Genomic DNA, 24,602 nt, shown 5'->3' with positions numbered 1-24,602 from the left:
ACGTCGCGGGTGACGTCGCGGCTTGTGATTGGCCGCGCGAGCGGTCACATGGGCGGCCGCGCGGCCAATCACAAGCCGCGACGTCACCGCAAGGTCCTGGAAGGCTGATTCTAAGGAAGGAAGGTTCCCGGTTAGTACCAGGGCGCGTCAGAGGGTAAGTATTGCGATATTTTTTATTTTAATTCTTTATTTTACACTAAAATATGGATCGCAGGGCCTGAAGGAGAGTTTCCGCTCCTTCAGACCCTGGGAACCATGGAAACCCAATGCACTGCATTGGGTTTCGAGTTTCGTCCGACCCCGACTTTTTTATAGGATCGGCCGATTTCACTCGACCCGACTTTTTCAAAAGTCGGGTTTCGTGAAACCCGACCCGATCCTATAAAAGTAAAGGTCGCTCAACCCTAGTCAGACTAATCGTCGGGGGAGATGATGATTTGGCATGTCCAGTTTTAGGCTGCTGATGGCTTGGTTCTCAAAGAGAACACAAAAAAACTCGGTCCATTGAGCACTCCTTTGTATAGAACGATGGGGTGAAACATCTTTTAATCGAACAGCCATCTATTGGGGGGTTGAGAGGTCACAGTCCTCTGTGTTTGTCTCCTGTAACGCAGTACTAAAAACTTTGGCATACTCAAATATAACAAAATATCTACATAGACACCTGCAAAGCAGCATTTTCTGGAGAAGTAGAAAAAAAAAAAAAAAAACACGGGTCATGTTTATCCAAACTTTCGAAAAGTAAAACTGGCCTATTTACTCATAGTAACCAATTATGTTAAAAGAGCAATTTATGGAAGATTCTGACTGCCTATCATAGGCAAAAAGACCGGATTTTCTTTAGGACAATTTTAATACATTGCCCCACAGTGAATAGTATTCTGTTATGTAGTGTTGTTCTGTGGTAACCAAATGGTATAACTTAAAATTCTTGGATCTTTATGCAAAAGTCTGTAGGCGGCTTCATATGCTACTTATACCGTTGTTTTTTTTGCAAGGCAGCGTTGCTATTGAGCTCTCTTCTACGACATCGGGGCCTGGGTATGAAGGCACCCCCTTAAGTTATGCCCCTAAAGGTTACATACTATATGGTATTTTCTTATGTAGCAGTACATCCTTTGGGCCCTCTCCAGCATCATGAAACTATGTAAGACAGAACCCACTAAAGTATATGTAGGTGAAGGTTGCATTACTGATGCATGGGCTGCATGGATTCTTTCTTGAAGTGTATGAGCCAGTACAGCAAAGGATAAAATATATGTAAGTACTCATTGGAATTTGTAAGACAATGGCACAAATTCAACAGTAAGTTGTTCTAAGTGGCAAGAGCACCATCAGTTGGAGGCACTTTGTCTATCTAAAGTAGGTGAAGATCAGGTTATCTTCGCATGAACATAAACATTTCTTACATTTATGTAAGAAATGTGTCATTTATTTGCCCACCAATATGAATCCAAAGCTTATGTAATGGTAGAGAAGGTCTATACGGCATAACAATGCAATCTTACAAAGATACATACAGACTTCCACCCAGGATCAGTATATATTCTAACGTTTCAAATAGCTGCATATGCTGGCAAAGACCTGCAAGAATAGGAGTTGATCTGCTTTACCCGGAAGGAGCCACTTAACAGTATGGCGGAGCTGTGCGTTTCAACTCCTCAATGGTTTACATCAGGCTGTCTCCACAGCAGAGATAAGCTAGTCGGCGATGGGTGCCAATCTAATATCGATAACTTTTCCTATAGGATGGTCACTAATATCATGGTGTTCGTACGTTTTATCTTCTTATACACACTGACTTGGCTCAGTGGTATCATTCCCCAGCTGTACACAAAAAACATTCCGCTCCTAGAAGAGCACACTGCATATGTATACAAAAGGCTGCCACTGAGTTCAATGGGAACTTCATCAACCCATGGACAGTTAGCTTGGGCATTAGTCCTCGCCAGTAAGTACCCTAGTATGTGGAATGTAAAAATTCAGATATCCATATGTTTCCATAATGAAGAGCAAAAATTAACCTGAATTATAGAATTTCCCCAAACTCTCATCAACATGGCTCAAAGACATGAGGATTGGATTTCTTAGTGATTTGCACTGAGAACCACTTGAATTTAGAAGGCTATTCCAATTATGCTCTCCATTCGAAAAGGTGGGAGTTGGGGCCCTATTCTCAAAGTGTAGTTTTCCCTACCGGTGGGATCTACAGCTATTAGACATTTACAGAATATACAGTCTAACCATCTAACATACAAATATTGCTTTAAAGTAACATACTCTAGGACTCAAAAAATGTTCTTCTGTTGAGTTTTAGGAGGTACAACATAATATTCTTTGGCACTACTAAATCGTTGAGAAAGGTTACTGAGGAAAGGTGCCGGATCTGCTTGTTAATGCTTAAGGGTATGTGCACACGTTGTGGTTTTTGATGCAGATCGGACGCTGCAGATCCGCAGCAGTTTTCCATGCGGTGTACAGTACAATGTTTAACCTATGGAAAACAAAAACCGCAGTGCACATGATGCGGAAAATTCCGCGTGGAAATGCTGCGGGAAAAAAAGAAGTAGCATGTCACTTCTTTCTGCGGATTCCGCAGCGTTTTTTAAACTGTACCAATAGGAAAGTGCAGTTGAAAACCCGCAGAGGAATCCGCAGAAGAAACCGCGTGAAAATCCGCAGTGAAAACCGCAGTGATTTTGCACTGCGAATTTTCCAAATCCGCTGCGGCAAAATCCGCGGCAAAATCTGCAACGTATGCACATGCCCTAAAGCAGTTGACCCAATATCAACATTGAACATCTACCAACAGGAAATAATGATCGCTGACAGCTTGCAACTCCCCAGATCACAAGATTGAGGGTCCCATTGTGCACTGCCACTTCACACACGCTGTATAAGGACTACAAGCAGTGGGGATGCTCAACGCCAATTCTGTTCAATAAGACTAGAAATCTCTGGTCTCTGCAAGAAGACACATATGGTAGATGGGTCACGAGCCTTGGACCAATCCCTTTAAATTTTGTCCCATGTTTGATAGTTCATAGTTTGTTTAGTGAATATAGTTACACATCTGCTGCCTTAAACTTGGATTCCTTAGTCCACCAAAGAAAGGGACTATGGGACCTAACCTCCATAGATAACTTGGTTTGATAGTCAAATCTTACACCTGTAAATAAGTCTGACTGCAGTGATTTTTCGCTTGTCAAAATTCAACTGTCTTTTTGTTGTGTACTGCACTCAAAAAAACAAACAAAAAAAAACCTTTTGTTTTTGTATTCACACAGAAATTAATAATAAGTTCCAAAATGATCAGTCGTGTAGTACTGAAAATTCTGTCTAGACTAGAAAAAGGAGCATAACAAAACCTGTATAGGTGCATATTGTGCGTGCTAGGTCATCGGTACACTGGTTTGGTGGGTGCTTTTATGTATCCACTGCACTAAACTACAGTTCTAAGCCCATTGACAAAGCCTAAACACCCAAACCAGCTCCAATATCGTTGTCATATCATTGAGTAATATTGAACAGCACTTAGTGATGTGGCAGGTTAGCATTATTTAGATTACTAGGCATAGAGTGGGATAGAAGGAGTTAGAGAATTCAAATAATAATCACCTATATTCTATGAAATATTAGGAGGGACACAGGTGAAGGAGTGGTGAAGTTCAGGGTAAAGGTTTTACTTGAGTAAAATACGATATATATATATATATATATATATATATATATATATATATATATATATATATATATATATATATATATATATATATCTTGATTCTTGAATATATATAGGTGTGGCAACATTTTGGATATAGCATCCATTCTCAAGCTTGAGAAAGGATACTATATCCGAAATGTTGCCACGCCATTTGGGCAATAAAGTCCACTTTTTTTTTAGTTTTTTTGTGTTGTTTTCCTTTTTTTATTTCTATTTTGATAGCCATTTGAATATTGGCTGGGGAAGCTTTGCATGACTTTAAGGTAGTATCTGATGCCGTTCCAATTTTTTTTTCTGTATATATATATACACATATATATTATATATATATATATGTGTATACATATATATATATGTGTATACATATATATATATATATGTGTATATATACATATATATGTATATATGTGTATATATACATATATATGTATGTGTATATATACATATATATGTGTATATATATATATATATATATATATATATATATATATATATATATATATATATATACACACACACTCATACACACATAAATACACCGTATATACTCGAGTATATGCCGAGGCACCTAATTTTGCCACGGAAACCGAGGGAAGCTTACCGAGGGAAGCTTACTCGAGTATAAGCTGGGTATGCATTGTCCCCTCATCCCTTTCCTGGTATGCCTGGCTCCCCCCGTCACTGTCCTGGTATGTGTTGTTTTCTCCATTGCTGTCCTGTTATGTGTGGCTCCCCCCTTCCATCCTTGTATGCATGCTTCCTATTACAAGAAAAAAAACAAACAAACAAACCATCCTACTCACCCTTCAGTGTGCCCTCGCAGCATCTCGTTAGTGCTGGCTTCCAGTTGCTCTTCCTGTATTGAGCAATTACGTGCAACTGGAAGCCGGCACCAACGAAATGCTGCAAGGGCATGCTGGAGGGCGAGTAGGATGTGTTCTGGAAGCCGGCGGCTGCAGCTGTCACTGTGCGCGCTGTAAGAGTAACAAATATTAATTTCTCTTTAGCAGCTACACAGGCTTTAGCCACAGCCCCCCTCTCCCGCCAGCTTCCTGGGACAATGACTCGTGTATAAGCCGAGGGGGGGCGTTTTCAGCACAAAACAAATATGTGTTTTACACACGTTATAATTATAATAGAGGATTTTTTAAATGTCGTATTTTACTCCAGTAAAACCTTTACTCTGAACTTACCTATGTATATACATATATACACACACACATATGCACATAGGGAATTCATAGGCAAGATGAAAAAAAAAAAACGCTATTATTACTACGTCTCACCTGTAAGTAAAAAAAGAATAAAAAACTTTCATGGTCACCTACAAAAATGCAGCAATTGTGTTCTTAAACAATTCTCATACAGGATTCCATGACAGCAGTGTATACCAGTATATATACATAAAGCACCTGTTGCTAGTAAACTACTAAACTATACGTCTATGAAAAATCCACTACCATAGATATTTCCACTACTCCAAGCAGCGCTCACATAAATTATCAGTAGGTCGAGCGTTAGATGGTTCAAGAAAAGTGAAGATGAATGGAATATATATATATATATATATATATATATATATATATATATATATATATATATATTTCAGCAGAAACAAAGCAAAAACAAAAAAACAGGAATATTGACAAAGGTGGAAACAAATGTGGCTACATGAAGACATTTATGTTTTTTCATTTTTAATATTCTAATAATAAAAAAGTCATCAATGAAAATAAATGATGAAAAAATTTAAATAATATTATAAATCTGATCTACACTGTCGGGTAGTTCAATTTCAATGCTATAAGCGTTAAAACATGTATTTTCTCGAGTGAAATACTAAACATACAGCACTTAATCTGAGCTGTAGAAAAAGTACAAAATTGCTAAGAAATACCTTACAAAAATAAACGGAGTCCTTGAATGTGGTGAAGCATCTTACAAATAAATCTTCGGATTCTTAACTCTCAAGTGCTCCTAAAGGTAACTGGGCTATGGTACATTTCACTGATAGCAGCATTGTTTTCCATCCTTACTAGTTTCCAGGCCATAGCAGAAAATGCAATGGATATTAGATGAATTTTCTTTTCGTGTATTGAGGCACCTGCTAGAGCTATTATAAAAGACATACCTACACAGCCGCAATAGCACAAACATATCAAAAACAGCCCCACATGACATTTCAATGTACCGGGCAACTGCGACATTGCTGTGAACGATAACACGTTTCAGCCGCTAGTGCCAAATTACAAATAGGCTGTTATACCATTGTCTTTGCTATTCTAATAAATCAATTCTTCAAAACTCTATTTATTTACATTGGTCAGATTTATGTCACTGCAAGAAATTATTCGACTGATATCATTTGATCATTTTAAAATATGGTAAAACGGGGAAAAAAGTAGCAACATAAAAAGTAAGATCTGAAGTGTAAATCTGACAATCATGTAGCTGAATGCACATAAGTCCACTTGCGGTAGTCTCTACACATACCACTCCCTTCTGGATATGACAGAACCATCCACATGGGAAACCAAGTCATCTTCGTTGTCGAAGTTCTGATTGTACCGTGAGACTACCGGCATGTTTTTTTCAGTATAATTGTTGCCTGGTCTATCAAAGTGCTCTTGATATCGATTATAGCTCACAATATGGTTCCAATCCGAATTTTCATCATCATGGAGATATTCATTATAAATGTGATCACTACTTTTAATGTCAACATCCTTCTTTGGGTTATCAGGAAATGGATCTAGATCCTCGGGTTGAAGAACATCAATCTGGGACTCTTTCTGCATATCAGAAGGAGGAATGTAGCTCTTTGTAAAATAATCCCCCCGGAACGTCTGTTTTCTTCTGTGGTATAGAACGCCAATGAGCACAATTAAAAGAATCAAAAAGAGACAACCACCAACTACGCTGCCAATAATGGTGCCAAAATTTCCATCCTGTAAAGTTGCCATGGTTGAAGCTGGAATATGAAATTTTCTGGAGTTCGTTGTTAACTCTGCATCATAGGCTGAATGGGTCTGTGGAGCTGTAGGAGGTGCAGTAGTAAGAGGAGGATCTAATGGAAGTAGACATGGACAAAAGGGAAGACAATGTCAATATGTGCTAGTAACGAAGTTTGATAATGACAAAGAACACAGGTTTTGTATATGACTTCAAAACCCAATAGTTCGTAGCAACACATCAGATTTAATTTGATGAGCATCAGACCGAAATCAATGGAAACCACTGCTTATATTAGGCAGTAGCTTGCCCTTAAGAAACCTTCAATTTGTTTTAAGCACAGATATTTCACACATTTATACATGTACTAAATGTACATCAACCATTTTTCCTCCGATTATGCAATATGGAATCTCATCCTATAAGCCTATAAAATTAGAGTCATGCTGTTCACTTCACACTATGCCCAGAAGTTCACAGAATAATCACCGGGTTACTGACATCCTCATTGCTTTTATGGGAAGAAAAGTTGCGGGCAGCCTTCTGAATGATAAAATTCAACATTGTGAGACTTTTGGCTATCTTTCTACACAAGGGAACTTCATGTGTGGTAATCTTGCAGCATTACTGTACATAGCCCTGCCTTAAGCACCCATACACTTGGGAGCTGCAAGACGAACAATTGTTTGGCCAACCATTTGTCCAACAGTGAGCTCCTATGGGTCTCCCATGTACAGGAGCGCTCACTATGCCAAGCACTCCTGTGTCTATGAGAGCACCGCAGATAGATATCTCAGGTAGCAGCTTATTTCTTAGAGAAGGATCAGTAGTCAGAAACTGGACACGCTGGATCCTTCTGTCCCCTGACAAATGTTAAGAGACAGAAGGGAGGCCCTTAAGCACTTTAAATTGTTGACCAAAACCATTAATGTAGGCAGGTTCGGCCGACGTTAGTCAAATGTGTATGAGGCCCTTTAATGCAGCAGATCTCTCAGCCAACAGTTACTGCCGATTGATGAGATTTGAAATCCCTTTAAACGAGAATTGGAAAAATGGACTGCACCCCTCGATGCCTCTTTTCTAATTTGTGGGGTCATATATTGCAGCTCCATTCATTCAAGTAAAAAGGGCTGACATATTCTAAATGAAGCTTGGCTGAGCAGTGCTATAACTGAGGACATTTAACAAAAACTAAGCATGAAAACAGCTCCCCCCCATCTATCAGTAAGATAGTTGTGGAAAAAAAACTGAAATGACATTACTTTCTAAGAGCAACTAATGAATGATGCAAATCTGCTGTCTAAGAATATATTCACAAGTACAGACAGATACAGTATTGGAATACTTTAAGGACATCCAGCACTGTACTTCATCACAACAGCTGATTGAATCCATCCTTGCTATATTTAGTAGTGTTCCTGCTGGTGCCGAGCTGAAACACTGGCCTCGATCATCCTACGGCAAATTACTGTATGTTTAGAGCTTGCAGGTCATTTCCAAAATCTATTTCTAACATAATTCAATATAACAGGGAAGGGAATGGTGTAAATCATACAAATCAAATTTTGTCTTTTCTTGCAATAGAATGAAAAAATGCTGCACGTCAAATAAAGTGTGATGAAATAATAACCTTCTGAACAGAGTGCTTATAAGTTACCTTAAAGCACCAATCCTGCTTTTTAGAAAATAAAAATTTCAATGCTGGAGTGGTGCTATTAATTCAAGTTCCCTGTGCCTAGTGTTATACTTACCAGCTGCCGTCTTTAAGTCTTCCCAGTGCCGCTCCGGTCCCACGCTGCCATTTTGCATGACTGGAAGTCAGAGGTAACGGACGTAAGCTCTCACTGTAAGTCTGTGACAGCCTTGTTCTGATTCACATAGACTTATGTTAAGTTGTGACATAGGCTTGCCCAGCAAACACTGGAGTGATCCGGCAGATCACAAACTGCTGGGGCCAGACAGGAGCGGTGCTGGGAACAGCTGAAGATGGCGGTTGGTAAGTATGAGACTGAGTGCAGGGACCTTCGATTAGAAAAAGACATACTGATAGGGAATTTAGATTGTGAGCCCAATCGGGGACAGTGATGATAATGTGTGCAACCTGTAAAGCGCTGCGGAATATGTGAGCGCTATATAAAAATAAAGATTATTATTAAGCAACACTCCAATAAAAGAAAACGGAGTGATGCTTTAAAACAGGGGGTGTTCTAGTAATTTGCGGCTGTTTTTCTCCATCTGCCATAGCAAAGTTCCCCAACTCCAGTCCACAAGAGCCACCAACAGATGTTTTCAGGATTTCCTGGGGACTGGAGTTGGGGAACACTGTGTTATAGCATAAAAACTATAAAAATTACTATTTACAAATAATAAAAGCTAAAAGATGACCAGACAGCACTCCCAATATGTCTACTGTAGTTAAAATCTGCATTATATTCACTATTCCTGTTTGTTGAGGTTTGGATTTCGGAATCTAATGGATTATGATGATTAAGGCTAAGTGCACACGTTGCAGAATTGCAGCGGAAATTTCCACGGCAATTCCACAACTCCTGCCGCGGGTATATCGCATGCGGAATTGGCATGCGTATTCCCGCTAAACACTAGCATTTTGCAAGCGATCTGTAGCATCGCTTGGAAAACTGATTGACAGGTTGGTCACACTTGTCGAGCATAGTGTTTGACAAGTGTGACCAACTTTTTACTATTGATGCTACCTATGCAGCATCAATAGTAAAAACATCTAATGTTAAAAATAATAAAAAAAATGGTTATGCTTACCTTCTGACGGCCCCCGATCTCCTCAGCGGTGCACGCGGCGGCTTCCATTCCCAGGGATGCCATGTGCGAAGGACCTGGGATGACGTCACAGTCAAGTGACCACGACGCCATCCCAGGTCTTTCGCACACAGCTTCCCTGGGAACGGAAGGCGCCGCGTGCACCGCTGAGAGGCAGGAGGACTCCGGGGGCATCAGAAGGTGAGTATATCACGATTTTTTATGTTAATTATTTTTTTTTAACAATTATATGGTGCCCAGTCCGTGGAGGAGAGTCTCCTCTCCTCCACCCTGGGTACCATCCGAACACGATCCGCTTACTTCCCGCATGGTGGGCATAGCCCCATGCAGGAAGTAAGCGGATCAATGCACTCCTATGTGTGCGGTATCCCCGCGATTCCGCAAATTAATTAATATGCTGCTTTTTTTCCAGAATGTGTTTCCACTCAGGAAAAAAACGCAGCATGTGCACACAAAATTCAGATTGCATTATTTTAATAGGATGCTTAATGTGAGCGTTTTTCTTTCGCGGTTTATCACGTTTTTATAGCGAAAAAACTGCGAAAAATCCAGAACGTGTGCACACAGCCTTAAAGTAGTTTATAAATTATTAGAGAATATAAACTGTACAATACCCAATCCTCTTCTAGATCATTGAGACGCACAAATAGTTGCAACATGATCCCTCAACAGGTTTCACTGTTTAAGATCACAACTTCATCAGGGTACTGTGATCAATATTTTGCACAAAAAGTGAGAGAACCCCAAATAATTAACAAAAACCCATCCATTTGTTTTTTTCCCATTGGTTTATACATTAAAATAAGCTTTTGCAGTTCTCAGCCATGTTAATCCTTTAAAAGTATATCAATGTATTACATATTTTAAGCAGTGCTGTTGGCCAGTTCTGTGCATTAAAACCTTTTTAGAAGGCAGTTTTATGGTTAATAATTTGTAGCCATCATCATTATCAAACATGAAAGTCAGGACCTGATTAGTATAGTTAAACAGTTAAGACAATGTATAAAATGTTAGGAAAACCAAGTAACATTAGTAAAAGGAAGAAGCAGTGAAATCCAGCAAGACAGAGCCAAGAACACCAAGTCAGTTTATTTTTTTTTTTTTACTTTTCTTCAAACAAACTACTCTAATGTCTTTGGGTAAGTTCACACAGGGTGATCTTCTTGGCAGGAAAGAAGCTGCGTCAAAAACGCAGGTTTAGGCGCATTTTTGGTGCGTTTTTTGTCTCTTTGTCCATGCTAATGTCCTTGGATTTTCACCAGCAAAAACGCAGCAAATAATGATACCTGCGTTTTTTCAACACCGATTCAAGTCCATGGGTGAAAAACACTGAACAAATGCAGCAAAAAGGGTGAAAGAGTCTATGTCCAAAAAACGCAGCAAAGCACAAAATACCGATGACACAAAAAACCAATGTGTGCATGAGATTTCGGAAATCTCACAGGCTTTGCTGGTACTGTAAAAAGCAGCTGAAAATCATTCCTGAACATTTTTTGCAGTTTGGCACAGTAAATTATGTTGCTGTAAGAAGGTACTACCATGAAGAATAATGTCATGAAAGGGTACACTTGGTGGTCTGCAACATTGTTTAAAGGGAATCTGTCAGTAGGATCCTAAGCCATCTATATGGTCATAGGAAGCAGGATAAAATAACAACTTACACAGGTTTTCCCATGAACAAATTTCATTTTAATCAATAGATCTTTGAATAATAATTCCCACAAATGGTTGTGTTTAAATAAAATGTTGCTGTGCTGAAGAGCGGGATTTCGGCACCACAGCTGCATGTCACAGGGCACTGTGACATACATGGGAGGGGGGTGGCATGATAATGAAGACAGGAGGCAAAGCTTTCATCCAGGCTCCACATGCCCCAGAGCCTGGAAGAAGTCATTACCATGTAACATTAGAAATTAATTTCTCAAGATCTACACCGAGGCTATGAGGCATACAGGTAAGGCTGGTTTCACATTTGCGTTTTTTTGGGTGCGTTTTTGCGGTAAAAAACGCAAAAAAACGCATGGTGAAAAAACGCATGTAAACGCATGCAAACGCTGCGTTTTTGCATGTGGTGTAAAAAACGCGGCGTTTTACCGCGTTTACATGCGTTTTTTCATGCGTTTGCGTTTTTTAAACGCATGCTGAGAAATGTGTGACAGCTGCCAATCATTAAAAAAAAGTAAAAAACTCACTATAAACAGAAATAGTTAGGGTTAGGGGTAGGGTTAGGGGTAGGGATCATAACCCTAACCCTAAAGAGATCCTAACCCTAACCCTACCCCTAACCCTAAGGGATCCTAACCCTACCCCTAACCCTACCCCTAACCCTAAGGGATCCTAACCCTACCCCTAACCCTACCCCTAAGGGATCCTAACCCTACCCCTAACCCTAACCATAAAGGGGTTAGGGTTAGGGGTAGGGTTAGGATCCCTTAGGGTTAGGGTTAGGATCCCTTTATCACCTTTACGTTGGGTGGTGGCATATTAGTGTGTTTTCAGTGTTTTTAATAAAAAACCGCATGCGTTTTTTAATGCAAAAAACGCATGCACCAAAAAACGCATGCGTCCCCATTGACTCCAATGCATTTTTTGACACAAAAAAAACCCATGAAAACGCATGCGTTTTTTTTTGGTCCAAAAAACGCTTCTAAAAATACTACAAGTAGCATTTTAGAAAAAAAACGCATGCAGTAAAAAAAAGCATGCGTTGCAAAACGCGACCAAACGCATACACAAAAAAACGCATGCATTTTCAATGTTAAATATAGGAGAAAAAAAACGCAGCAGACAAAAACGCAAGTGTGAAACCAGCCTAAGACTGGTTTAACCATTCTATCACCTGTATGCCCATAGTTATAGCTTAAAAGCGTCCCGGGGGTGATAGATTCCCTTTAACTGTCTATGTAATCCTACCTTTAATGAAGCCCGCTGAAAACTCATATTACAATGGCAAGCTTAACTCCTGTAAGCAGTTTATATGTGTCCCTGCTTAATTGTGAAGTGCTGTGGAACATGTTGGTGCTATATAAATAAAATTAGTAAAACTGTTCCTGAAAGACAGGAAGTATGACTCAAAAAGACCAGCGTGTAAATTACAAGGTAATTGACTTCGGTCTTTGTTTTTTTCTTTTTACGTCAGGACAGAATTGTACTTCAGTACCATACTAGAGTACATATCTTAGGGTAGCTAAAAAATACACAAAGTAAATGAAGAGGCATAAGTCAACCTTGATGAATTGGGGAAATGTGAATCTTAATGAATTTTGGGCATCTGCACAACCAAAGAAATGATTTATTTTTAATTTTAATGACGAAGAGACATTTTATGGTGCAGCAAACTTCAGAGCACTATTCATCAAGACTGGTGTGCAAAACATGTTTGATGAATCGGAGCCATAGACATAAATTCCTCATTCAGCAATAAAAGGAAAAAGAAATTATTTATCTTATCTACTGACTATACATACTGACAACAGTACAACATTTTACAAAATAATTATAAAGAAATATGTAATAGTCATTTTGATACTGCAATATATAAAACACTATTTTACTTATTTTGTTTTAGACTAATAGATATGCATATTACAGTACTTCATGCCGAATGCTATTACGTTACACAGTAATTTAAGGACATGAGAGATTATCTTACAAGACTGCCATGAATATCCTACTAAATAATGTAGCCTTTTAGGAGACATTGACGCATTCAGTAATATTCATGTGTCACTGGCCGCAAAATTTAATCTCAAAATGAAACACTCTTAACTAGATCTTGCAAAGTATTAATATATATCAGGTTATTTCATCTGATAGCACTTTTCTATTACGAACATTTCCGATAGAGCTTTTTTTCCAGCTGGAGAGGCGTACTAGGAGACTTTGGCTTCCATGTACCATTTAGGCAAACAGCCATGGTTGTGTACAGTGAATGTGTTATAATAGTGGAGGGAATCTGCACCATCTTTGTGCTAACACCATTCACTCTACTGCATTCCCACTAATAAAGTTAGTCTATTTCATGGAATGGGAAAATAATACTACAGAATAGTGCTGAAGAGACCGATCGGTTACAGACTCTCAGAATCGTCCTTGTTAGGGCAGAGGCTTTGTTGGGAGCGATCAGAGTAAGTAGTTAGCATTATAAACTGAAGTGATCTCTCACTATCACTTTTTTTTAGGACATATACAGTACAGACCAAAAGTTTGGACACACCTCATTTAAAGATTTTTCTGTATTTTCATGAATACGAAAATTGTACATTCACACTGAAGGCATCAAAACTATAAATTAACACATGTGGAATTATATACTTAAAAAAGTGTGAAACAACTGAAATTATGTCTTATATTCTAGGTTCTTCAAAGTAGCCACCTTTTGCTTTGATGACTGCTTTGCACACTTTTGGCATTCTCTTGATGAGCTTCAAGAGGTAGTCACCGGAAATAGTCTTCCAACAATCTTGAAGGAGTTCCCAGAGATGCTTAGCACTTGTTGGCCCTTTAGCCTTCACTCTGCGGTCCAGCTCACCCCAAACCATCTCGATTGGGTTCAGGTCTGGTGACTGTGGAGGCCAGGTCATCTGTCGTAGCACCCAATCACTCTCCTTCTTGGCCAAATAGCCCTTACACAGCCTGGAGGTGTGTTTGGGGTCATTGTCCTGTTGAAAAATAAATGATGGTCCAACTAAACGCAAACCAGATGGAATAGCATGCCACTGCAAGATGATATGGTAGCCATGCTGGTTCAGTATGCCTTCAATTTTTAATAAATCCCCAACAGTGTCACCAGCAAAGCACCCCCACACCATCATACCTCCTCCTCTATGCTTCACGGTGGGAGCCAGGCATGTAGAGTCCATCCATTCACGTTTTCTGCATCGCACAAAGACATGGTGGTTGGAACCAAAGATCTCAAATTTGGACTCATCAGACCAAAGCATAGATTTCCACTGGTCTAATGTCCACTCCTTGTGTTCTTTAGCCCAAACAAGTCTCTTCTGCTTGTTGCCTGTCCTTAGCAGTGGTTTCCTAGCAGCTATTTTACCATGAAGGCCTGCTGCACAAACTCTCCTCTTAACAGTTGTTGAAGAGATGTGTCTGCTGCTAGATCTCTGTGTGGCATTGACCTGGTCTCTAATCTGAGCTGCTGTTAACCTGCGATTTCTGTGGCTGGTGACTCGGATAAACTTATCCTCAGAAGCAGAGGTGACTCTTGGTCTTCCTTTCCTGGGGCGGTCCTCATGTTTCTTTGTAGTGCTTGATGGTTTTTGCCACTGCACTTGGGGAGACTTTCAAAGTTTGCCCAATTTTCCAATTTTTCAGACTGACTGACCTTCATTTCATAAAGTAACGATGGCCACTCGTTTATCTTTACTTAGCTGCTTCTTTCTTGCCATAATACAAATTCTAACAGACTATTCAGTAGAACTATCAGCTGTGTATCCACCAGACTTCTGCACAACACAAGTGATGGTCCCAACCCCATTTATAAGGCAAGAAATTCCACTTATTAAACCTGTCAGGGCACACCTGTGAAGTGAAAACCATTCCCGATGACTACCTCTGGAAGCTCATCAAGAGAATGCCAAGAGTGTGCAAAGCAGTAATCAAAGCAAAAGGTGGCTACTTTGAAGAACCTAGAATATAAGACATAATTTCAGTTTTTTCACACTTTTTTGTTAAGTATATAATTCCACATGTGTTAATTCATAGTTTTGATGCCTTCAGTGTGAATGTACAATTTTCATAGTCATGAAAATGCAGAAAAATCTTTAAATGAGAAGGTGTGCCCAAACTTTTGGTCTGTACTGTAGATATTTGGAATTAGTGACACCCTCACATATTGATTTACAAGGATTCCCATCTGTATGAGGCAACTGTCCAACATCATGAAATAGATCACCGAGCCCTGATGAGGAGGTTTATTTAGTATGCAAATCCATCCCAGAATGACTGTACAACTCTTTCTGAACACTCAGTAATTTAAGAGTTTAAGTATCCAAGTACATTCTTCGCCTATGAAGCTTAATTGACAACCTCTCCCCACGGTCTTCCTCGTGGTAATGAAATCTTGCACATGCTCAGTAGAAGCTGCAGTATCTATAGCACTATACTCTGGAACTCTGTACCCCAACTTATCAGACTCTCGTCTACCATGGAAATTAAAAAAAAAAAAACCTGAAGAACCACCTCTTCCAAAAAGCCTACAGCCTGCAGTAACCACTGATCCACCAAACCGCTGCACGACCAGCTCTACCCTCACCCATCCCTTGTAGATTGTGAGCCCTCGTGGGCAGCGTCCTCTCTCCTCCTGTAACCAGTTGGTGACTTGTTTTGTTTCAAGATTATTGTACTTATTACGTTTACTCCTTTTCATATGTAAAGTGCCATGGAATAAATGGCGCTATAATATAAATAATAATAATAATAATAATAATAATAAGATAGAGCCCATATTCCAGCAGCATTTTCATTGTGCAATAACAGTTTCTAACACCATGTGCTCAAAACACCATGTTCACCAAGGATAAGTCTGCATTTGTGCTTATTATAGCTACTATATAACAGATTTTTCCCAGACTTCAAGATCATGGTTGTCAAAAACAGTGCTGGGGGTGAAAGGTAGGAGATGAAGCTAAATTCTGAGGAAGTGAAAGCTTTCTAAACCATCCTTAAAGCAGTATGCCCAGGAAATAAATATTCACGTTGACATAACTTCAAAAACTGTAAAGACTTACATCCCTAGAAGTGTTTTTATGTGTCACAATACGTGCTAAACTATTCACTGTGACAGAGATACAGTTCCTGCATAAAAGAATGCTACATCAAAGATCAGGGGGCATGGCTTTCTTTTAGTTACTAATACAAGCCGACCCTTTACAAAGCCTCCTTGCTGCAGGTGCAGACTACTTTTTATGCAAGCCGCTCCACCAGTATGAATGAGAGCCTTTATTGCTTTTGAAGTTATGTCAATGTGAATACTTTTTCCTTGAGTCCCCCTTTAACCTGATTTACATAATTGCATAGAAAACATGAACAAACAATTTTTAAGATATGGAGACTCTTTCCAACTAATCCAACTAGAACTAATCCAACTAGAACTAATCCAACCTGACACTTTGTGACATTAGAATTTCTCTAATTATTTTATGGATTCATGCAATGTGAAATTAAAAATAATTAGATATTAATCACAATATACACAAAACTATTTTATACAGACATGAAAAACAAACAATAGCTATTTTTACTCCAATAAATTATGGTTCCCTCTTTGATTATCTAAAAGTTGGAAGGTGTCATTTCTATTTGCACTTGTGTGTGAAAATAAACTCTTATAAAATCAATATTTTTACTCTATCAATATGTCTCGAATAGTTAAATTATAGGAGTTTTATATCAACATATAGTGAGTATCATTCTAAAAGAGTCTGCGTGACAACCAAAACTGTCCACTAGGTGGTGGTGTAATGCTACAAACTAGATCAGGACAGCTGAAATGGTCCAGATTGTCCCTCCTGGTAGTTGCTAAGCTTTTCAATGAGTACCCTAAATGCTTTCTGCAAAAAAAAAAAAATAAAATCTTCAGTAATTATTTTGAAACTAAACACAAGTGGTCAAGTGAGCAAAATAAATGCTAGATTAGTTACTATATCATTACTCTTACCAGGTTCCTTGTTAGAATAACATTTACACCAGAGCAAATAGATGAAGCCCAAGTAACCCACAAAACCCAGACTGGTCATCTTTAGAGATGAGCTAATATGATCGGGCCAGGGCTTATTTGGCAAGCTACAGCACTTACTTGAATAACCTGCAGAGGGAACCCGGATCGCGCCGGCTGATCAGCTGTTCGGCTCCGCAGCTGCATGTGTCAGTCACAACACATGCATGGAGAGCCCAACACACAGGCCATCCATGCATGTACGGTGACACAGCCATGACACATGCAGCTGTGGAGCCGAAAAGCTGATCAGCCGGACGCTCCATGTATTCTGGTTCCCTCTGCAGCTTATGTGGAAAGCGCTATAGCTTGCCGAATAAGAAGGGAGCCAATCAAATTAGCTCATCTCTCGTCCCTGATGCCCTGCTGCGAACAGCTCATGCAATTTTTTTAATACCTTAACGACCTTGGATGTATAGGCACATCCAAGGCCATCTCCCTGCATTTGATGGGGGCGCCAGTGCTAAGTATGCACCTTTCCCTGCACACAAGAGCTGATCTGATCCGTTATTGTGTGCCTTCAACAGCCGTGGGTGGTTTTAAGATCCAACCACTGCTGTTAAATCTCTGACAGTGGCATTTAACAAGTATAGACATGAAGCACATCACAACACATGGCCATCAGCACCCCTGTCACCTGATGATGGGGCACCAATGGGTTGTCAAGACAGCCGGGCGTCGGCAGAAGACCCAAGTTCCTGTCATTGTAAATCTCCTATGAACGCCGGTACATGGCGGGCGTTCATTGGAGATCATGATTTACACATGTGGTCAAAATTGTTGGTACCCCTCGTTTAATGACAGAAAACCCCACAATGGTCACAGAAATAACTTGAATCTGACAAAAGTAATAATAAATAAAAGATCTATGAAAATGAACAAATGAAAGTCAGACATTGCTTTTCAAACAGCACAGTGAGTATCTGTAGCCCTATATACAGGCCCAATCACTGATTCCAAGATTGTAAACACCTGTGATGCTAATTAGCGGACACACCATGATTTAACAGGTCCCTTTTGTCACATTATTTTCAGGGGTACCATCATTTCTGTCCAGGCCTATTTCAGGAGTTTTATTTTTTGTTAAATTCTGTGGAAGCATGGTTGAAAAGCAATGTCTGACTTTCATTTGTGATGACTCGTTAAAGAGTTGATTGTGACTTGTAGAATTGCTACTTCCAACAGGTGGCGCTATATAGAGTTCAAGTCCTCTTTCTCCCTGAAGAGACAATTTGCATATATGACTTTCATTTGTTCATTTTCATAGATTTTTTATTTATTATTACTTTTGTTCGATTCAAGTTATTTCTGTGACCATTGTGGGTTTTTCTGTCATTAAACGAGGGTTACCAACAATTTTGACCACATGTGTATGATACACAAAGCAGGGCTGAAGCACAGGCCATCAGACATTCACAGATAAATTCTCCTAAGGAGACTATTGAAACAAGTAAAAAAAAAAAAAAGTAAAAAAAAAAACCTGCCAGAATTATGTTTTTTGGCAGTTGCAACATTACAATAAAATGCAATAGCAGGCGATCAAAACCCCAAAATGGTGTCAACAAAAGCGTCAGCTCAGGGTACAAAAAATAAGCTCTCAGCCAGCCCCATATTCCGAAAAATGGTGATGCTACGGGTCTCAAAAAATGGTGACTTCTTTGTCTTGTGAATTTTGGATTCTGAGTTTTACCGTACAATGAACAAAAAACAATTGTGAAATTGCACTTTTTTTCAATTTCAACACACTTGGAATTTTCTCCTTGCTTTCCAGTGCACCACATGATAAAATGAATGGGTCACTCTAAAGTTCCGCAAAAAAACAAGCCCTCATATGGATGCATTGACCGAAAAATAAAAAATAAAATAAAAAGTTATGGCTAAGTTAAGGAGGAAAAAAAAAAAAAAAGAAACAAAAACAAACAACAACTGGAAAATGGCTCGGGGGTGAACAAACAATGACAGTGCTAAACAACCACCAATCAGCTAATTTTGCTGCTCAGCAGTCATTTAGTAGACTGTTCACACAGGAAGACTCCATTTCAGATGTGCACTGAACGATCAATGAGGCCGGTTTCACACGTCAGTGGCTCCGGTACTTGAGGTGACAGTTTCCTCACGTACCGGAGACACTGACTCACGTAGACACATTAAAATCAATGTGTCTCTGCACATGTCAGCGTGTTTTCATGGACCGTGTGTCCGTTTGAAAAACACGGAGACATGTCAGTGTTTGTGGGAACGCACAGATCACACGGACCCATTAAAGTCAATGGGTCTGTGTAAAACACGTACCGCACACGGATGCTGTCAGTGTGCAGTCCGTGTGCTGTGCAGGAGACAGCGCTACAGTAAGCGCAGTCCCCCCAGCTTGTGGTGCTGAAACCCCATTAATTTCTTCTCTCCAGAAGCGTTCGCTGGAGAGAAGGAATGAAAAATCTTTTTTTTTTTGTTAAAATAAAGTTCCCGGTAATCTCCTCCCTCCCACCCCCTGTGCGCCCACCCGCTGGCATTAAAATACTTATCCTGTATGAGCGGTCACATGGTGGCGCACATTACAGTGATGTATATGCGGCTCCACCCCTATGGGAGGTGGAGCTGCATATTCATCACTGTAATAAGCCAGTTTCCTACTCCACACTGATGAGGGGCAAATACCCAGAAACAGCTGTCTGTGGATGGATTCCATGTTTTGGCATAGGTGGTTTTCCTTTTGGATGCTGCCCTTCTCGTGGTTGTTCCTTCCCGGTAAAAGACCTGGCTATTTATTGCTTGCGTTCAGAAACACGTGATGGTGTCTCTGTGGCTTTTCTACATGCATTTGCATATTTCCCATAAGGGATGGGGCAGTTTTCTGGATCACTGCGTTGAGAAACACGTGATGGTGTCTCCGCAGTGTTGGATGTTTTGATCACCCCGAGGTCATTCATCCTTATGTTTATAGTCAGGTTATATACTGGCAGAATTTTCTTGAGAGCATATACGGTACTCTATTATATCTACTGCCCACTATTAAACTGGTGCTTTTTTTTCACATTATCCATATAATTTTGATATTTTCCTTATTAAAGGAAATCACATACCTTTTCGGCTATGTGCACATGTTGCGGATTGGGGTGCAGAATTTTCTGCACAAAATCCGCATCTCCTGGCAGAAAACGCAGGTGCAGATATGACGCGTTTTTTATGCAGATTTTGTGCGTTTTTGTTGTGGCTTTGATGCAGAGTTCATGCTTTTTTGAACTCTGCGGATTTCTATAATGGAAGGGTGCAGAAACGCTGCAGATCCGCACAAAAGAAGTGACGTTACTTCTTTTGTTCTGCAGCGTTTTTCATGCGGAATTAGCACAGCATTTTTTTTTCTATTGATTTACATTGTATTGTAAATCACTCTGCGCTTCTGCGCGGAAAAAACGCTGCGGATCCGTAGTAAATCCGCATCGTGTGCACACAGCCTTCCTATTGTCCTGATACAATTGGGCTGGTTTCTCAATCTTTGCACATTATAAATCCTGCACTTTACCCCTTATGCCCATATGTTACTGTTTGGTATAACTTTATTGTATTACTTTCAAGCATTTATTATATGGTTATGATGAACTGTCGATTTACCTCTGAATTTAGGCACTGACTTATAATGAAGAGCAGGCAGAAGTGTTCCCTTATTCCATAGGCCCTGGTTGATACTAGTGAATTGTGCCTGTTAAATGTTTTAATGGTTTTCTATCTTGGGATCTTTACTACATATTACCTTTTCAATCCTGATCCTTGCGGTTATTGGATTTTTGCACAATTAAAGCTGCATTAACCACAATTGCATTTTAAAACATATTTTACTAAAGAAAACTGATCAAATTACAAAAGCAGAAATTGGATTAAGAGAGTCCATATAAAAGCAGTCCAAAGCAACTCACCTAGAATAGAGATGATCTTTTGGTCACTTTTCTGACCAAGAGCATTGGCGACTCTGCACAGATATGTCCCAGAAACATTGTGCGTTATGGGGTAGTTGAAAAGTAGTGAATTATTGACAGATAATAAACCTCCAGGCCAAATTCCGTCTGACCTGTGTTAATAGAAGTTACAAACATGATGAATTGAAGTGCTAGATAGAGAAAGTACACATTTAGTAAGTAGTAAAAGATTATTCTTTTCTTTACATCACATGGTTTAGAAAGAGAACATTACCATAAATGCAGTAAGTAAGAATATTTGCATGAAGCTCATTGTAAACGAGATGAAGAGACGTCTGTATTAGCATACGTTTCTAAACACTGAGCCTCGCATATTAGTAAGTGATTGTATTATACTGTAGAAACGGAGATAGCTACCATCTGGAGGCTAGGACCCCCATCCAAATAGGAATCCTATGGAGGGAGAGTGACTGTCAGACAGCTCTGAGGCCACTCAAATTAGGGGAAAGAAAGGACTGCCTTCTAAAAAACAAACCGGGCGGACTCATATATACATTACTATATACACTGAATATATGCATATTAGGCTTTATATAGAGAACTATGCAAATGCTGCAAAGTAAGAAGGCTTATAATAGAGGATGAATCATTTATTACAATGAGGACATTTTTTATTGCTATGGTTTAGCACAGACTGGAGCGCGTACTGTACATAGAGTTGGGGCACAAATCACGTTGCTATTACTAGATTTCACATTTTACAGTTATAGACACCATTTACTTAGTGTGAGAGTCTTCATTCCCAAGTTGCTTTGTGTATAACGTTTCTGCCTGCAATAGCAATGTATCATGGCACAGAACATTAACTAGTATAACATCTGCCAAGCAACAACCAAAACATTGCAGAAAAGGAGTTTACCTGCTCCATTTCACCTCTGTGGGTGGTGGATTAGCATCAGCATTACACTTTAGTTGGACATTTCTTCTGCCAACAAACCAATTGCCATCATAGCCTGTGATTGATACTTCAGGAGCATCTTAAAAACAGAAACAAAACCTTTAAATGACACTCATGCTCAGAATTGGTTCCTAGAAAGCCAGCAAACACCCCCCTCACCATGGTGTGTATAAAACCTTCATGATCAGCAGCCATAGAGCACAGGGGCAGATTTCCAACATCTGCTGCTACAAGCGCACAGCTACAATTAGGGCAATACACAGGGAAAGATGAGCAGTGCAGTGATGGACCTAGGAATGTGTAAAGATAGCATCTGTGTACAAGCTTTTCCATTTACACATTTCGTCTGACTCCAGAAAAGCCTGAAGGAATGCTCACTTCTTTAATCTCCTTGAAATGTTTCCCCTAATAAGGAAGTCATGGTAGCCACTATGTCACATAGGTAGTCATTTATCAGACAGCACCTAGTTACGGAGACGTGGCAAATGTTTATATATCACTATGCAGATATTTCAGTATCACAGCCTCAATCTGCAGCACATCTAATTGTAGCTCCGGAAAGTGATGGAAGCCACTGCCTTGTCACTTATTTTATTATTGTGTATTGTACATTCTAGATGGCTGTCAGGCCAAACAATGGCTCGACTGATCGGTCGGCTAGCACCTATCTCACCAGACTTTCCAAAAAAACCAGGAGAAGCTTGCTCTGCCTGTGGCTTATCTCTAAGGAACAAAATTGGACAGGCCGGACCCTAATCTGGCATGATTGACAGGGCCCCCCATACACAGTCAACGGAACCCTTGGGGTTTGGCCAATGCTAGATTAAGGTGTATGAAGCCTTAACCCCTTAATCATCACCAATTCGTCTTTTTACTGACCTGAGATAAGAGAATAGCACCCCCATACAGGAGACAATCCTGTAGCTGTACACTATACCTGACAACTTGCTGCATCAGCCATGATCAGTGTTGGTACCGACAATTGTCTTTTAACCCCTTAAATGCTGCTGTCAACAATAACTACAGCATCTAGATGGCTATAGTGTGGGGGCTCCCTCTTTAACCCCGGAAGGTATTTTCATTTTTTGGTCTCCTTCTTCCCAGAGCCATAACTTTTTTATTTTTCTGTCAATATGGCCATGTGAGGGCTTATTTTTTTGCGGGACGAGTTATACTTTTGAACAAAACCATTGGTTTTAACATATTGTGTACTGGAAAAAGGGAAAAAATGTCAAGGGTGGTGAAACTGCAAAAAATGTGCAATCCCACATGATAATGATACAATTTTGGTGCAGATACGATCTTTTGATCACCCATTATTGCATTTTAATGCAATGCTGCGGCAACCCCCAAAAAAACGTAATTCTGGCGTTTTGACTTTTTTTCTCATTACGCCGTTTAGCGATCATGTTCATTCTTTTTTATTTTGATAGATCGGGCAATTCTGAACGTGGCGATACTAAATATGTGTATGTTGTTTATTTTTTTTTTTTTATGATTTATATTTTAAATGGGGCGAAAGGGGACCCTTTTATTTTTTTTTTATATTTTTAAAACATTTCTTTTTCACTTTTGGCATGCTTCAATAGTCTCCATGGGAGACTAGAAGCTGAAATAATCCAATCGGCTCTGCTACATACAGGCGATGATCAGATCACCTGTATGTATCAGAATTGCTCACTTGCTATGCGCACCGACCACCGGGTGGCGCTCATAGCAATCTGGCAGTGACAACCATAGAGGTCACCAATGGGCGGGATTTCCGGTGCACTTGCCAGAAGCGCAAATTAAATGCCGCTGTCAGAGATTGACAGCGCATTTAACTAGTTAACAGCCACGCATGGATCGCGATTCCACCCGCGGCTGTTAGAGGCACATGTCAGCTGTTCAAAACAGCTGACATGTGCTGGAAAAGATGTGGGCTCAGTGCCAGAGCCCACATCAAAGGGAAGGAGTCAGACATCGGCGTACTATTATGCACGACGTCAAAAAGGGGTTAAACCCATCAGCACCTTGAGATCTTGATTGTGTGGTCCTGATGTTTGTCATGGCAATTCATGGCCAAATAACGGCGGCCTGTTCAGAAGTTATCAACATTTAGGTGGTAGAAATAAACTTCATTCTTGTTATGCCACATTCCTAAAAAGGGTTAATAAACTACTTAAAAGCAATTTTGAATATGTTAAGGGGTGTTTGTAAAATAGTATCACTTTTGGAGGTTTCTAATATATAGGACCCCCAAAGTCACTTCAAAAAGTCAATAGCTCCCTAAAAAAAATAAGTTTTGTAAATTTCCTTGAAAAAAAAAAAATGAAAAATTACTGCTACGTTTTTAACCCCTTAAGCCCCGAGGGTGGTTTGCACGTTAATGACCGGGCCAATTTTTACAATTCTGACCACTGTCCCTTTATGAGGTTATAACTCTGGAACGCTTCAACGGATCTTGGTGATTCTGACATTGTTTTCTCGTGACGTATTGTACTTCATGTTAGTGGTAAAATTTATTCGATATAACTTGCGTTTATTTGTGAAAAA

At 39.7% G+C, this 24,602-nt stretch overlaps 1 protein-coding gene across 3 annotated transcripts in view; it reads right to left on the bottom strand.

Annotated features, from left to right (window-relative positions):
* Positions 1–24,602, bottom strand: part of NECTIN3 (nectin cell adhesion molecule 3) — a 255,441-nt gene that overhangs the window by 139,795 nt on the left and 91,044 nt on the right. For 2 of the 3 annotated variants that reach the window (XR_011319221.1, XM_069756443.1), the window contains exons 4-5: positions 22,029–22,146; positions 21,110–21,261 (exon numbers count right to left, since the gene is read on the bottom strand). Coding sequence is in view for 2 of the 3 variants with exons in the window: in XM_069756443.1 (XP_069612544.1) it covers positions 21,110–21,261; positions 22,029–22,146 (270 nt within the window). In the remaining variant the exon portion in view is untranslated. Of the gene's footprint in view, positions 1–5,354; positions 6,792–21,109; positions 21,262–22,028; positions 22,147–24,602 lie in introns of those variants that run through there. The other variant, XM_069756442.1, reaches the window with a different exon arrangement.

The sequence above is a fragment of the Ranitomeya imitator genome, chromosome 3 (genome assembly GCF_032444005.1).
Source record: "Ranitomeya imitator isolate aRanImi1 chromosome 3, aRanImi1.pri, whole genome shotgun sequence".
NCBI classification, from domain to species: domain Eukaryota; kingdom Metazoa; phylum Chordata; class Amphibia; order Anura; family Dendrobatidae; genus Ranitomeya; species Ranitomeya imitator.
The sequence above is the reverse complement of the archived record's forward strand: the minus strand, read 5'-3'. Positions and strand labels throughout refer to the sequence as shown.